The sequence below is a fragment of the Pelodiscus sinensis genome, chromosome 31, assembly GCF_049634645.1.
Source record: "Pelodiscus sinensis isolate JC-2024 chromosome 31, ASM4963464v1, whole genome shotgun sequence".
In the NCBI taxonomy this organism is placed as follows: domain Eukaryota; kingdom Metazoa; phylum Chordata; order Testudines; family Trionychidae; genus Pelodiscus; species Pelodiscus sinensis.
The window spans coordinates 12,571,786-12,588,569 of NC_134741.1; the positions used below are offsets into that span (position 1 = coordinate 12,571,786).

Genomic DNA, 16,784 nt, shown 5'->3' on the forward strand with positions numbered 1-16,784 from the left:
GACATATTAAAGAGATTTTATTATGATTCACATGGATCTAAAGCAAGAAAATACTCTAAGAAATATAATAAGTAATTAGATTATGTCCTACACACAGTATAGTAATGTAGACCGAAGAAAAAGAGCTGGATGAAATTTTTTGGTGCTATCCCTAAATTTACCTTCTAAATGTCATTCACTTGCAGCTACAGAATGAGCTTTAGGATCAATGGTGGGGGGACGATGACAATGCATTCATTTTTTATCCTTTACAAATTACTACACTGACTGGATTAGACTAGGAGGAAAATGCAGGGGGGATGAAGGGGACACTGCAAAAGTTAGGGGAAAAGGAGGCACAATGCAGGGTTGGTGGTAAAAGGTGCACAGGATGAGGGTGCAGTGGATAGGGAGCCCATGGATGCAGGAACAGTGGAGCAAGGGTGGGTGGGAATGACACTGAGTTTCAAGCTGGGTAGTTTTCAAGGTGTGTGTGTGTGTGTGTGTGTGCGTGCGCCTGCAGGGTCATGCATCTTATTAACTATCCCCTGTTTTAGTATTTTTCTTCCATAACCATTTAAATTGTGTGTGGGTGTATTTAGAATGTGTGTGTGGGTGTTTGTGTGAGAAAAAATATTCTCAGTAACTGGTGGGTGCCATGGTGGCACACATCTGAACAAGCACACAGGATATCACTCGGTGTACAAGAAAAAATGTGCTCTATTCATGGATGGAAAATCATAGAGGGAATACTGGCTGAGGGCTCAAGCTGGGGATGTGATCTCAAAGATGGAGGGGACTGACATCTAGGCCACTGAAAGGATACATTCTGGAGAGAAAACTCCCACAAGCTCTCTCCGCCCCAGCTCAGGTACTACTGTGAAGGGGGAGAGGGGAGACATACCTTTCCCTACCATGGCAGCTCTGGGTCTGGGGCCACTGCAGGTCTGGGCCATGGTTGAGACCAGTGGGAGAGATCTCTCTCCCCACAAATGGCCTATAAGCTTGCATGACAATTAATGGGCTGTGGCACAGCCTCCTGGGCATACAGCTTAAAGGGAACTCAGGTTATAGGTTTCTCCCCTCTGTGGGTTCTCCAATAGCTAACAAGACTTGAGCTCTGACTGACGCTTTCCCCATAGTCAGAGCAGCAGAATGATTTCTCCTTTGTGGGTTGTCTCATGTTTAACAAAGTTTGACCTCTGTTTGAAGCCTTTTCTGCAATCAGAGCTAGGAGGTGACTCTCTTGTATGTATTATCTCATGGTTAGTAAGGCAGAAGCACCGATTAAAGCTTTCCCTGCAGTCAGAGCACCTGAAGGATTTCTCTCCTGTGTGGGTTCTCCTATGTCTAACAAGGTGTGAGCGTCTACTGAAGCTTTTCCTGCAGTCAGAGCAAGAGAAGGGTTTCTCTCCTGTGTGGGTTCTTCTGTGTTTAACAAGGTTTGAACTCGTACTGAAGCTTTTCCCACAGTCAGAGCAGCTGAAGGGTTTCTCTCCTGTATGGGTTCTCTTATGGTGAACAAGGTCCGAGCTCCCCCTGAAGCTTTTCCCACAGTCAGAGCAAGTGAAAGGTTTCTCTCCTGTGTGGGTTTTCCTATGTCTAACAAGGTGTGACTTACATTTGTAGCTGTTCCCACAGTCAGAACAATTGAAAGGTTTCTCTCCTGTGTGGTACTTCTTGTGTTTAAGAAGCTCGGAGCTTTCCCTGAAGCTTTTCCCGCAGTCAGAGCAGCTGAAGGGCTTCTCCCCTGTGTGGGTTCTCCTATGGATAACGAAGTATGATCTCTGATAGAAGCTTTTCCCGCAGTCAGAGCAGGTGAAGGGTTTCTCCCCTGTGTGGGTTCTGCAATGGATAGCAAGGTATGACTTGCATTTGTAGCTTTTCCCGCAGTCAGAGCAATTGAAAGGTTTCTCCCCTGTGTGGGTCCTCCTATGAGTAGTTAGATGTGAACTTCTACTGAAGCGTTTCCCACAGTCAGAGCAGGTGAAGGGTTTCTCCCCAGTATGGGTTCTCCTATGTAAAACAAGGCTTGAGCTCTCCATGAAGCTTTTCCCACAGTCAGAGCAACTGAAAGGTTTCTCTCCTGTATGGGTTCTCCTATGGGTAACAAGGTGTGAGCTTCTACTGAAGTTTTTCCCACAGTCAGAGCAATTGAAAGGTTTCTCTCCTGTGTGGGTCCTCCTGTGTTTAACAAGGTTTGAACTCGTACTGAAGTTTTTCCCACAGTCAGAGCAGCTGAAAGGTTTCTCCCCTGTGTGGGTTCTTCTATGTGCAACAAGTCTTGAACTTTCACTGAAGCTTTTCCCGCAATCACAGCAGCTGAAGGGGTTTCTCCCAGTGTGAATTCTCCTATGGTGAACAAGGTCTGAGCTCCCCATAAAGATTTTCCCACAGTCAGTGCATGTGAAAGTTCTCTCTCCTGTGTGGATCCTACTGTGTTTAACAAGGTGTGAATTCTGACGGAAGCTTTTCCCACAGTCAGGGCAGCTGAAGGGTTTCTCCCCTGTGTGAATTCTCCTATGTCTAACAAGGGCTGAACTGTCACTGAAGCTATTTCCACAGTCAGAGCAATTGAAAGGTTTCTCTCCTGTGTGTATTCTCCTGTGTTTAACAAGCTGTGAATTCTGACGGAAGCTTTTCCCACAGTCAGAGCAGTTATGGGGTATCTCTTTTGTATGTATTATCTGATTGTGCTTAAGGTGTGAGTGCTGGCTGAAGCTTTTCTCAGAGCCAGAGGAACATTTCAAGAGCTTCTCTAGTGTGTGGGCTCTTCCATGTTCAATAAGAGTTTCACAGTCACTGCAAGTGCACTGTGACTGTTGATGGGGGATTTTCTGTTGAATGGTTTCTATGTTTCTTTTCTCCCCTCTGCTCCTGTGACTGGAATTACTCTGTCCCTCTCCTGGATAGTTTTCCTGCTGCCTTTCTGGACTATGCTGACTCTCACAGCTCTCTCCCTGCTCACGTATCTGGGAAACATGCCCTTCAGATCTTCCCAGTAACATCCCACATGGAGCCATTTGTTCCAGTCCTTCCAGCTGAAGACTCTTCTCATGGTTCTTAGTCAGCGCCCCATCACCTGCTGGGATAGACAAAGAATCCAGACAGGAGTTATTCTCCACGATGAGCTGAAAGAAAACTCTGAAAGAGGAATAGAAAAGGGGACACACTCAAATAATGCTGGAATTATCATGAGCTGAGTTTATCCTCCTTCTTCATGACCCTTTTACAGAGGAGAGAACCAAGCCTTCCCCCAGCCACCATGCTTTGGCTGGAGATGAAGACAGGCTGAAGGGTCAGTTAGACTTGTGTAGCAGCCTGAGAACAGTTTCATGTAGGGCAGATATGCGGGGAGCTGGATATGTGGCTTTTATGTTCCCTGAGTCGGCTGTTAAAGACTAGAGACAGCCAGCCACACCCAAAGCCTATCTGGCATCAGCCTGACGGGAGGACTAATTGGAACACCTGCAGTCATTTAAGGTGGATGTGTGCACTATACAAAAACTTCCCCAGGCAAGGCTAGAAAAAAAGAGAAAAGGGACAGACTAGAGGAGAAGGTAGCAGCCCAGAGTAAGAAAACACACCCGAGTGAGTTCACATGAAGGTTTGCTCCGTGATATCAGGCACGAGGTACTGCAGAAGGGGTTGGGAGGTGGCCCAGGGAGAGGCTGCTGCTCAGGGGCCAATGGCCAAGCTACACAGCCTGCTCAGGGCCGCCCCCCTCCTATAGGGCCTTCGGCCAGAACCCAGAGCAAGTGGGTGATACGGGGTTCCCCCCAACCCTCCCCTCTGGCTGGAAGGGCTAGCAGGGACTGGAGAAAGGACACTAGACTGGCCAATGATGAAACTGGCTCTGGTAGCAGGATACCCTTGCCTTCGTGGCAGTAATTAGGGACACTGTAAGCCTCTGAGGCCCATAAGAACCTGCCAGGAAGCACAGAACCCACAGGGCTTAGCCCAGACTTTGCCACAACTGGTGTCAGGGCTGGGATTGGTTCATAGCACGGTGGGGTAGTCTGCAACTCCCCCCTCAAAAAAAAAAGAAGTTGGAAGGAGAAAGGGGAACACACTGCTGGGCTTGTGGCTCTCACTCTCACACTCACTGCAGTGTCCAAATAGGTGAAGGGTTCACATCAGAGCACCATGGAAGTCTTAGTGAAGGCCTTAGTGCAGGCCACAGCAGTCCAGCAGGTGGCCACCTGTGTGCAAGGGCAGGCCATGCAGAAAGCCACCAGGCTACAACAGGAGATAAACCAGTTGCTCCTGAACCAGGCAGCAGCAGATCGAGCTCTTCTCCAGGAAGTGGTGGACTGGTTGAGTGTACTCACTGACTGGCCCTGAAGTAGGGGATTCGGCAACAGTGAGAGCTGCTAATTGCCTACCCAAGATGACCCAGGGAGACGACGTTAGAGGCATATCTCCTGGCTTTTGAATGGGCTGCCCACTGTGAGGCATGGCCAGAGGGGCAATGGGCCAGAATACTCACACTGTTCCTCTGCGGGAAAGCTCAGAGAGCCTACTATGATCTGCCAGCTGAGGTGCCAGCTGACTACCCCCGGCTGAAGGAGGAGATCCTGGCCCATGCAGGGGTAACTGTTGCAGCTAGAGCCCAGAAATACCAGGAGGGAAAACCCCTAAGTGCCCAGCTGTTTGAGTGGGTACATCTTGCCCGGAAGTGGCTGCGCCCTGATGTACACAGCCCAGATGAGATCCTGGAGACCCTCATGAGTAACCAGTTCACCCAAAAGTTACTGCCAGATCTTTGCTTGTGGGTAGGTCAACATGACCCCTCTACTTTCAAAGAAGCAATCATGCTGGTAGAGTGACAGCTGGCTGCCAAGGGACTGGCCTGGCCTCCTATGGAGAATGAACTACAAGGTAAAAGACTGAAACTGTCCCTACAGGATAAAGTGCCCCGTGGTCCCAGGGACCCAAGACGGGGGGGTAGGGGGGGAAGGGATGGAAACCCAAGGTCCATGTGGGGAGGAGAAGAATCCTGAGGCCAAACCCTTCTCCTCTGTTCCTGAGAGAAGAGACTACCAATGCTATGGATGTGGGGAATGGGGCCATATTGCAGCTCAGTACCCCAATGTCGAGGAGCCTATGCAGTGTAACCTTGGGGCCAGCGTCCCTGCTTAGACTGGTGGGAGTGGCAGCCACCCCACACAACTATACCCAGTATTGATCGGCAGGGACTTTCCAGGGCTTAGGGGCTTACTTTCCCTTCAGGAGCAGGAACCTGGGGAGCCCCCTGATTCAGGGGTGGCCTACTCCAAAGTGCTTTCTCCCCCCATGTTTGCGGAATGGGCCCAAGAACTCTTTTCTATCCCCGGAAAAGACAAGAAAACAAGGAAACAAGGAGGATGGCCAAGGCTTTAGGCACGCACATTCTGCCCCAGGCCAGAAGGGATGCTTGTGTGGACCAAGATACACAAGTGATGCTAGGGGAATGCTCTGAGACTCAGGAGGGGAAGAGCCCTGAGGGGCCTGTAGCAAGGGACACCGAGAAAGTGGAGGATCTTGGGCCTAATGAACCAGGGCCAGCTGAAGAGATTGAAGGAGATTCCCCAGGGAGTTGAGTTGCTCAACCCAGGGAGGGCAACTTTTGGATAAGACCAGGCAGAGGATCCTAGGTATGAAAATGTGAGAAAAGAAGTAGTTGAAATAGACAGGGTACCTGTAGCAAGGAAAACCCGGGGGCCTGGTCCCTATTTCATACTCAAGAAGAACCTCCTATACCGTGTGGCCAACATACAGGGGCAGGAGGTTTATCAGCTCTTGGCCCCCCAAAAGCACCAGTGGGCTATTCTGGACCTGGCCCATAGCCACTTATTCGGAGGGCATCTGGGGGTGGAGAAGACCCAGGCACAAATCCCGCACCGGTTCTTCTGGCCAGGGGTGTCTGAGGACGTCCAGAGATACTGCACCTCCTGTCCTGAGGGCCAGTAGCATAGCCCTCACCCTCACCTAAGGGCCCCACTAGTGCCATTACCGATCATAAATGTGCCGTTTGAAAAAATTGCGATGGACGTGGTGGGGCCACTGGAGAAAATGACTTGGGGTCACCAATACATACTGGTTGTCCTCAACTACGCTACTAGATACCCGGAGGTTGTTCCACTACAAAACATGGTCTCCCGGACCATCGAAAAAGAGTTGGTGGCGATTTTTACCCGGGTGGGGTTCCCAAAGGAGATCCTTACTGATCAAGGGACTCCTTTCACATCCAAGCAGATGAAGGACTTGTGTTCTCTGCTGCATGTCCAGACTTTGTATACATCGGTTTACCACCCCCAGACTGATGGGCTGATGAAAAGATTGAACCAGACCCTGAAAACCATGATTAGAAAGGTGGTGAGCACAGATGGGAAAGATTGGGACCTGCTGCTGCCCTATCTCATGTTTGCAATTCGAAAGGTGTCCCGGGCATCTACCAGATTCTCCCCCATTCAAGCTACTATATGGGCGGCACCCCTATGGCATCTTGGATCTTGCCAAAGAGGGCTGGGAAAAAGAATTAGCTGAGGGGAAGACATAGTGGACTATGTACTGCTAGTGAGGGATCGCATATCCCGAGTTACCCCAATTGTGAGGGAGCATATGGAGAAGGCACAAGAAGCCCAGTGCACTTGCTATAACCACCAGGCCAAAGTTCGGCAGTTCCAGCCGGGGGACCGGGTGCTAGTACCCACTACTGAAAGCAAATTATTAGCAGAGTGGCAAGGTCCGTATGAGGTGATTGAAGAGAAGTAAATTATAAAGTCCAGCAACCAGGGCACCAAAAACAAGAGCAAATTTATCACATAAACCTACTGAAGCCCTGGAAAGACCGTGAGGCTTGTGTGGTTGCTCAGAGGGAACCAGTCCTCCCAACAGAAGCCCAGGCATCCCAAGATAGGCCCTGAGTTGTCACCCAAGCAGAAAAAGGAAGTAATGGAAATGATTCTCAGAAACCAAGATGTTTTCTCCATGAAATCAAGCCGAACATCAGAGGCTGTCCACCATATCACCACCAGTACCTTGGGCCAAGTAATCTTGAGACCCTTTTGGGTGGCAAAAAGAGACGAGATCAGATCAGAAGTAGAAAAGATACTGGTGATGGGGGTTATAGAGGAATCTTATAGTCAGTGGTCCAGCCTGATAGTTCTAGTTCCTAAACCTGATCGTACCACCTGTTTCTGCAACTTCAGAAGACAATGAGATCTCCCACTTTGATGCCTATCCTATTCCCCGCACCAATGAATTAGTTGATCAGCTAGGTGACGCTTGATATCTGACCACATTAGACCTAACTAAGGGGTACTGGCAAATTCCCCTTGCAGAAGATGCTAAGGCACCCCTGGCTTGAAGGTCCTCGAAGGCTTGGAGTTCCTTCCAGAGTTCAGGGAGGGGATAAGGAAAAGGAGGGTTATGAGAAAGGGAAGGAAGAGGTGGGGGATTAGGGAAAAGACAAGGATGGGGGGGAGCAGGAAGAGTGGTGGGAAGTTCAATTGGGAGGGGGTTTGAACAGGGAGCAGGAGTGGGGCAGAGGTTAGAAGAGGGAGCAGGGTGAGAAGCCTCAGTGGAGGAGGTGCCGGGATGCAGTGCCTCCTCACCGGGCAGTGAATCGGTGGCAGCAGTAGGGGTAGTTCTAGTCTCCCCAGCACCGGGCTCCAGTGCCACAGAGAGTGCAGCACCAGAGGCCTCAGCGCCGGGGGTGATGGACAGTGACGGGAACTCCCTCCTGCTGAGAGCCTCCAGGGTTTCGGCAGCCATGGCCAAAGTGCTGCTGATGGCCGGGCAGATGGTCAGACCGTGGGGCAACTCAGAGGCAAGGAGAAGGGAAAGCAGCGGGTCGGAAGGAGAAGGAGAGGTCAGTTGTTGTCCCTCCAGGACATGATGATCCCCCCTCTGAGGCAGCAGGGATTAATCCCAAAGCCTCCACCTCCTGAGAGAGGAAGGTGAGCCTGCTGCCCGCCAGGTGGTGATCTTTGTCGGTGGCAAGGTCAGCGGCTGCCCCCTCAGTGGAGGTGTGAACAGTGGGAGCATCCTCCTTGGACGCCCCCTCTTGCACGGACCCCGGGAAAGAGGTGTTCACCCCTCCCGCAACCACCGCGGTGACCTCGACTGCCACAAGGAGCTGTGAAGCGTCTGGGGACTCAGAGGAAGTAACAGCTCCAGCGTCCACCCCTATAGGTGCAGGGAGGTTGTCCTCTCCCTCAATAGGGAGATAGCTGCAGCGGCACAGGAGCCAAGCAAACAGAGCTGTAAACAGGGGAGTTTGTAAAGGGAGTTTGGATTGTGGGACTTGTTTGGAGTTTGTTTTTGCTGTGGAGGGGGTGTTTTGGTTAGTTTTTGTGTTCACCGGACTAATAGGATTTTGGTGAGAAAGTAGATAAAACACAGAGGCATTAGTGGCCATGGCCCAAGTAGAAGCAAACACAAGGAGGATGATTGGATGTGGTAGCTGCGGTATGTAAATGATTCTGGAGGGGGTATCTGAAAAGAGTTTTGTTTGCATGAAGTGCCGCCTGATGGAAGAAAAGATCTGAGGACTGGAGATGCAGGTGGAAACTCTGGTTGAGTTTAGAAGGGGGTTTGAGCAGATGATGGGGCAAAGGCATGACGTGGCTGAAGGGGAAAGTTTAGATATGCAGATGGAAGCAGGATCAAGGGCCTCAGAGGGGGGACTGCTGGGCGAAGAAAATGGACAGTGGAAGCATGTGACTCAGAGAACCAGGCAGAGGAAAAGATGGGTCAGTGAAGGAAAAATAGAGCTCAAGAACAGGTATGTGGAGCTGGAGAATGAAGAAGGGGTACAGCAGGTAGATAATGAAGATGGAAGGGTGAGGAAGAAGAGAAGAGTGGCTAGTCCAATAGATAAAGGGGAAGACTTAATGGAGACAATACCAATAATGAGCATTAGGAGGATACAGGATGGGTTAAAGAGGATTACAAGGGAAAATAGGAATGGCAAGGACTTGCAGCCAGAGGAAGCTAGAGATAGACCAGAGAATTTCACTGTCACTAGGAAAAGGCAGGTCTATGTGATTGGGGACTCCTTATTGAGAAGAATAGATAGGCCTGTAACCAGAGCTGATCCAGAGAATAGAAGGGTGTGCTGTCTGCCAGGTGCTAAGATACAAGATGTGGAACTGAGGTTGAAGAGGATTATTAAGGGAGCAGGAAGGAATCCATTGATCATCCTTCATGTAGGAACAAATGATACGGCTAGATTCTCGCTGGAACGAATTAAGGGGAACTATGCTAGGCTGGGGAGGATGCTCAAGGAAATTGAGGCTCAGGTGATCTTTAGTGGGATTCTGCCTGTTCCTAGAAAAGGGCAACTAAGATGTGACAGGATTATGATGATCAATAGATGGCTTAGGCAGTGGTGCTATAAACAGGGCTGTGGGATGTATGGTCACTGGGAGGCATTTATGGACAGAGGACTGTTCTCTAGGGATGGACTTCACCTAAGTAGGGAGGGAAATAGATTCTAGGATGGAGGCTGGCTCAACTGATAGAGGGTATGTCTACACTACAAAGTTAGTTCGAACTAACGGACGTTAGTTCGAACTAACTTTGATAGGCGCTACACTAGCGCCCCGCTAGTTCGAATTTAATTCGAACTAGCGGAGCGCTTAGTTCGAACTAGGAAAACCTCATTTTACAAGAATTAAGCCTAGTTTGAACTAGCTAGTTCGAATTAAGGGGTGTGTAGCCCCTTAATTCGAACTAGTGGGAGGCTAGCCCTCCCCAGGTTTCCCTGGTGGCCATTCTGGCCAACACCAGGGAAACTCGTCTGCCCCCCTCCCGGCCCCGGACCTCTTAAAGGGGCACAGGCTGGCTACGGTGCCCGTGCCAGGTGCAAGCCTGCCAGCACCCAGCCAGCAGACCCTGCACCTGGCACGGATCGAGCCACCCACCCGATGCCCCCCAGTCCTCCCCCTCTTCCCGGAACCAGGCTGGCGGTTCCCGGGAGACTGCCCAGGACCGCAAGAGGTGGGCACCCGCCTGGGCTAGTGCAGACATCGTGGACCTTGTCCACGACCTCCGCACTAGGCACAGGAAAGTGGCCGGCTAGGGCAAGAGAGCTGCCAGCCTGGCCACCCAGGAGCAGGTGTGCATGAAAATCAAGGTAGTCCACTGAGACCCCCGACCCTGACCCCTGAGCTTACAATGGCCGTACTAGGTCAGACCAAAGGTCCATCTAGCCCAGTAGCCTGTCTGCCGACAGCGGCCAACCCTAGGGACCCTGGAGGGGATGGACTGAAGACAGTGACCAAGCCATTTGTCTCGTGCCATCCCTCTCCAGTCTTCCACAAACCTTGGGCAGGGACACCACTCCTACCCCCTGGCTAATAGCACTCCATGGACCCTACCTCCATGACTTGATCTCACTTCCCTTTAAACTCTGTTCAAGTTCTAGCCTTCACAGCCTACTGCAGCAAGGAGTTCCACAGGTTGACTCTTTGCTTTGTGAAGAACAACTTTCTGTTACTAGTTTGAAGCCTGCTACCCATTCCTTTCCTTTGGTGTCCTCTAGTCCTTCTTTATGGGAACTAATGAGGAACTTTTCTGTATGCACCCTCACCACCCAACTCCTGCTTTTAGAGACCTCTATCCTGTCCCCCCTCCGTCTCCTCTTTTCTAAGCTGAAAAGTCCCAGTCTCTTTAGCCTCTCTTCATATGGGACTTGTTCCCAACCCCTGATCATTTTAGTTGCCCTCCCCTCTCCCACCCTCTCTCTTCCCCTCTCCCACCTCCTTTTCCCAGTCTCCCCCAGTTTTGTTCAATAAAGACAGATTCCATTTTTGAACACAATTGTCCTTTATTTTGTACATCAAGAAGAGGGGCTAGGGAAGGGTAAGTGGAAGGAGGTGAGGGAGGAATGGGTTACGCGCCCCTGATGGGGAGGACTGGGCTGGCTCTGTGGGCTTCTGGGGGTGGAAGCTCCCCTGCAGCCCCCCAATTTCCCCCTCTCCCCAGATGGCAGCCTGCGGCAAGTGCAGCCGGGCTGATGGCCGAGTGCTGTGATGTGCCCAGTGTGGGTACTCCGGGCAATCCAAGCCAGGACTGCTTTGCTAGCAGGGCACCCCTGAGAACTGTCTGTCCAGGGTGGGGGTCGGGACCCTTTAAGCACAGCCCTCAGCTAGCCTGAGACAGCAGCTCCACGCTTTAAGTCCTCCTCTGATGCTCTGCCGGCACTGCTTCCGGCCATCCTTAAGCCTGGTTCAGGGTCCACTTAATGTGGACATGCTAGTTCGAATTAGCAAAACGCTAATTCGAACTAGTTTTTTAGTCTGGATCCGTTAGTTCGAATTAGCTTAGTTCGAATTAACGCTGTAGTGTAGACGTACCCTAAGAGAGCTTTAAACTAGGAATTTGGGGAGACGGTTGGGAGATGCCCAGGTAATCTCTACGCCAGATTTTAACACTGAGAGGGAGGAAAACGAAGTAAGAAAGGATATAGCTGGGGGTTGGAGAATGAACATGAGGAAGGGTGCGGTGGATATTAGTCTAATAGGTCATATTGGAGGTATAACGTCCGTGCCAAATTGGGTAAAGAATGTGAATGAGGCCAAACAGCAAAAATTAAGATGTTTGTACACCAATGCAAGGAGCTTAGGTAACAAAAAGGAGGAACTAGAGCTATTGGTCCAGGAAGTGAAACCAGATATTATAGGAATAACAGAAACATGGTGGAATACTAGGCATGACTGGAGGTACTGAAGGGTATGTGCTGTTTAGGAAAGACAGAAATAAGGGTAAAGGTTGTGGAGTCGCATTGTATATCAAAGATGAGGTAGATTGTAAAGAAATAAAAAGTGATGGAATAGAGAAGACAGAGTCTGTTTGGGCAAAAATCACATTGGGGAAGGAAACTATCAGATCCTCCCCTGGGATAGTGCTTGGGGTATGTTATAGACCACCAGGATCCAATTTGGATATGGATAGAGACCTCTTTAATGTTTTTAATGAAGTAAATACTCATGGAAACTGTGTAATCATGGGAGATTTCAACTTTCCAGATATAGACTGGAGAACAAGTGCTAGTAATAATAATAGGGCTCAGATTTTCCTAGATGTGATAGCTGATGAATTCCTTCATCAAGTAGTTGCTGAACCAACAAGGGGGGATGCTATTTTAGATTTGGTTTTGGTGAGTAGCGAGGACCTCATAGATGAAATGGTTGTAGGAGACAACCTTGGCTCGAGTGATCGTGAGCTAATTCAGTTCAAATTAAATGGAAGGATAAACAAAAATAAATCTGAGACTAGGGTTTTTGATTTCAAAAGGGCTAACTTTAATAAATTAAGGAAATTAGTTAGGGAAGTTGATTGGACTAAAGAAATTATGGATCTTAAAGTGGAGGAGGCCTAGAATTATTTTAAGTTAAAGTTGCAGAAGCTGTCAGAAGCCTGTATCCCTAGAAAAGGGAAAAAATTTATAGGCAGGTGTGTTAGACCAAGCTGGATGAGCAAGCATCTCAGAGAGGTGATTAAGAAAAAGCAGAAAGCATATAAGGAGTGGAAAATGGGAGGAATCAGTAAAGAAAGCTACCTTATTGAGGTTAGAGCATGTAGGGACAAAGTGAGAAAGGCTAAAAGTCAAGTAGAGTTGGACCTTGCAAAGGGAATTAAAACCAATAGTAAAAGGTTTTATAGCCATATAAATAGGAAAAAACACAAAAAAAGAAGAAGTAGGACCGCTAATTACTAAGGATGGAGTGGAGGTTAAGGATAATCTAGGAATGGCCCAATATTTGAACAAATACTTTGCTTCAGTCTTTAATGAGGCTAATGAAGAGCTTAGGGATAATGGTAACTTAACAAATGGGACTAAAGACATGGAGGTAGATATTACCATATCCGAGGTAAAAGCCAAACTTGAACAGCTTAATGGGAGTAAATCGGGTGGCCCAGATAATCTTCATCCAAGAATATTAAAGGAACTAGCACATGAAATTGCAAGTCAATTAGCAAAAATTTTTAATAAATCTCTAAACTCAGGGGTTGTACCATTTGACGGGAGAATTGCTAATATAGTTCCGATTTTTAAGAAAGGGAAAAAAAAGCGACCCGGGTAACTATAGGCCTGTTAGTTTGACATCTGTAGTATGTAAGATCCTGGAAAAAATTTTGAAGGAGAAAGTAGTTAAAGACATTGAAGCTAATGGCAATTGGGACAAATTACAACATAGTTTTACAAAAGGTAAATCGTGCCAAACCAACCTGATCTCCTTTATTGTTAAAGTAACAGATTTTTTAGATAAAGGAAATGCAGTGGATCTAATCTACCTCGACTTTAGTAAGGCATTTGATACAGTACCACATGGGGAATTATTGGTTAAATTGGAAAAGATAGGGATTAATATGAAAGTTGAGAGGTGGATAAGCAACTGGTTAAAGGGGAGACTACAGCGGGTCATATTATAAGGTGAACTGTTGGGTTGGAGGAAGGTTACTAGCAGAGTTCCTCAGGGATCAGTTTTGGGGCCAATTTTATTTAATCTTTTTATTGCTGATCTTGGATGACCTTGTAAATTGGAGTGATAGCAATAGGATGAAATTTAATAGTGAGAAGTGTAAGGTTATGCATTTAGGGATTAATAACAAGAATTTTAGTTATAAGCTGGGGCACATCAGTTGGAAGTAACGGAGGAGGAGAAGGACCTCGGAGTCCTGGTTGATTATAGAATGACTATGAGCCACCATTGTGACATGGCCATGAAAAAGGATAATACAATCTTGGGAAGTATTAGGTGAGGTATTTCCAGTAGGGATAAGGAGGTGTTAGTGCCATTATACAAGGCATTGGTGAGACCCCATTTGGAATACTGTGTGCAGTTCTGGTCTCCCATGTTTAAGAAGGATGAATTCAAACTGGAACAGGTACGAAGAAGGGCCACTAGGATGATCCGAGGAATGGAAAACCTGTCTTATGAAAGGAGACTCAAGGAGCTTGGCTTGTTTACCTTAACCAAAAGAAGGCTGAGGGGGGACATGATTGCACTTTTTAAATATATTAAAGGGATAAATACCAAGGAGGAAGAGGAATTATTTAAGCTTAATACCAATGTGGACACAAGAACAAATGGATATAAGCTGGCTAGTAGGAAGTTTAGACTTGAGATTAGACAAAGGTTTCTAACCATTAGAGGAGTGAGGTTCTGGAACGGCCTTCCAAGGGAAGTAGTGGGGGCAAAAGATCTATCTGGTTTCAAGATTAAACTAGATGATTTTATGAAGGGGATGGTTTGATGAGATAACATGATCTTGGTAACTAATTGACCATTCATTATCAGTGGGAATAGGTCAATGGAGGGATGATAGGAGTTACTATAGAGAACTTTCTGGGTGTCTGGCTGATGAGTCTTGCCCACATGCTCAGGGTTTAGCTGATCGCCATATTTGGGGTCGGGAAGGAATTTTCCTCCAGGGTAGATTGGCAGAGGCCCTGGAGGTTTTTCGTCTTCCTCTGTAGCATAGGGTACAGACCACAACTAGAGTATTCTCTGCATCTTGGGGTCTTCAAAGTATTTGGAGGCTTCAATATCTGAGATATAGGTGAGAGGATTACTCTGGGAGGGGTGGGTGAGATTCTGTGGCCTGCACTGTGCAGGAGGTCAGACTAGATGATCATAATGGTCCCTTCTGACCTTAAAGTCTATGAGAGTCTAATAGGCGGGGTGGATCGCTGGGCACGCTTGCAACACCTCCCCATGGCAAGCTCCCATCCCTCGGAGGAAAAGGGCTGAGCCTGAATGGGAGAAGAGCCAAAGGACAAGGGAAGCGGTGGGAGGGCAAGGGAAGACAGAGCTTGGGCAGCAAGGGAAATGGATTTCTCCCCGAGGTAGGTCATTCCTGAGTCCCATCGCTGACCCCGCCGCCCTCTCCTCTGTGGGCCTTGCTGCTTTTGGCGGTGGCAGCAACAGCACCTGCATGCTTGTCTGGGCCCTGCGGAGCCCGAACGGGTTTGGCGATGGTCATGGTAGGAGGAGGGGCAACCCCAGGGTTCGGACCATCAGGGCCACCAGTGATGGTGGGGCCAGTGCCCTCCCGGGCGTCGGGGGTCCCAGGTGCCTCTCCGAACTGGACCAGGAGGCAGTCCCTTCGGACATGCCCCGTTGCCCAACAGAGAAAACACCGGGCCTCCCCCATGGTGTAGTACACCCGGTACCGGGCCCCTTGATGGGGCATCAGAAATGACCCTTCGAGGGCTTCTCTGCCATGTCCCGCCGGCAGTAGTTGGATTTGTACCTGCCGGTGAAAGGAGAGGACATGGCGAAGGGTAGGGTCTTTACAGCCCAGAGGAAGGGGACTCAGGACTGATAGAGGCCTCCCCAGGGTGGAGAGGAAAGGAAGTAGAGTGGCATTGGGGAGGAAGGGTGGACAAAACCACCCATATGCCCAGGTCCTCCAAAGGCTCGAGGGGAACATGAACTCCCCCCCACTGCCAAACATCTTTCCACTACCTCCTGGGCCGCGGCCTCAGACACCAAGAAGAATACCACCTTTCTGAACATCTTAGAGGCTTCCACCACGGCCGCGGGCCCCACCACCCGTGCCTCCTGGTCAGGGTGGGAAAGGGGCTGCAGCCGCTGGGGATGGAATTCCAGGAGGCGGCTTGGGAGGTGGCAGGTGGGGGGGATGGCGGCTATCTGGGCATATGACCTGCGGCCCGGGACACCGTCGCCCCCAGAGCTGGTGGAAGGAACAGGGGAGCAGGAAGGAGGGGGGGCCAAGGCCAGCACGTGGGCCGCAGCCAGGGAGCAAGCACTCGCCTCAGGTGGTTTTGCCTTCCGGGAGGGGCACTTGCCCTTCTTGGCCCTTCCTACCCCTCAGGGGAGGCTCTTCAGTGGTGACTGGAGGCGCTGCGGCAGAAGCAGTCAAGGACCCGGGGTCCTCGTCTACGTCTGCCCCCTTTAACATAGTGACGGGGGGCCCGGCAGCATCAGAGGAGGAGTTGTTTTTAGGGAGGGGTGGGGAAGGGTCAGCAGGGGTGTCACTGGACAACCCTTCCATTGTCGTCATAGATGGGGAGGGAAGACAAAAACAAACATTAAGGGAGAACCAAAAACACCAGGGGAAGGAACAAGGAGGGAAAGGGAGGGAAGGAAAGAGGTTCACTGCTCCCCCCGCTAGGCTGGAAGTGGGGTGGAGGGTGACAATTCAGAAAGGGGAATAGGAAAAAGGAGTAAGGAACATAGCCCCCAGCACAGAATGGAAAGTGTGACTCTTTTGGCTGCACTGGGGAGATGAGGGCTAAATAATCATTTAAAGGACATGGGGACAAGTGAAGCTGTGTGTGTGGGAAGAGTAACTAAAAAGGAAGGGGAAGCTCAAGCACCCAACCAAAGGAATGTGGGGGGGGGGAGCCACTGGCACCCAAGAGGGTGGATGGGACAAGCAGTGGAGTGGGAAGGCAGGCAGTGAAAAGATGCCTGTTCAAGGGCAGGAGGGAGGAAGGGAGGAGTTCTTGTGCAAAAACTCTTCCACAAGAGAGCGTGTGCTTTGTTAGGCATGTGCTTTTGCGCAAGAGCATCCATGCCAGTGTAGATGCTCTTTTGCGCAAGAAAGCTCTGATGGCCATTTTAACTATAGGGCTTTCTTGCACAAGAAATTCATGTTGTCTGTCTACACTGGCCTCTTCTAGAAGAGGTCCTGCGCAAGAGGGCTTATTCCTGAGCAGGAGCATCAGAGTTCTTGCGCAAGAAGCCCTGATTTTATACATTAGAACGTCAGTTTACTTGCACAAGAACATGTGACAGGCAGCAAGTTTTTGCGCAAGAGCAGCCACTTTTGCGGCAGATCGC

At 49.5% G+C, this 16,784-nt stretch overlaps 1 protein-coding gene across 5 annotated transcripts in view; it reads right to left on the bottom strand.

Moving 5' to 3' along the window:
• LOC142821437 (uncharacterized) overlaps nt 1–16,784 on the bottom strand; it is a 27,617-nt gene continuing 10,833 nt past the window's right edge. For 4 of the 5 annotated variants that reach the window (XM_075912327.1, XM_075912329.1, XM_075912331.1 and 1 more), the window contains one exon: nt 1–3,064. In XM_075912327.1, coding sequence (XP_075768442.1) covers nt 1,122–3,064 — 1,943 coding nt within the window. In that variant the 3' untranslated portion in view covers nt 1–1,121. The remainder of the gene's footprint in view (nt 3,065–16,784) is intronic. The other variant, XM_075912328.1, reaches the window with a different exon arrangement.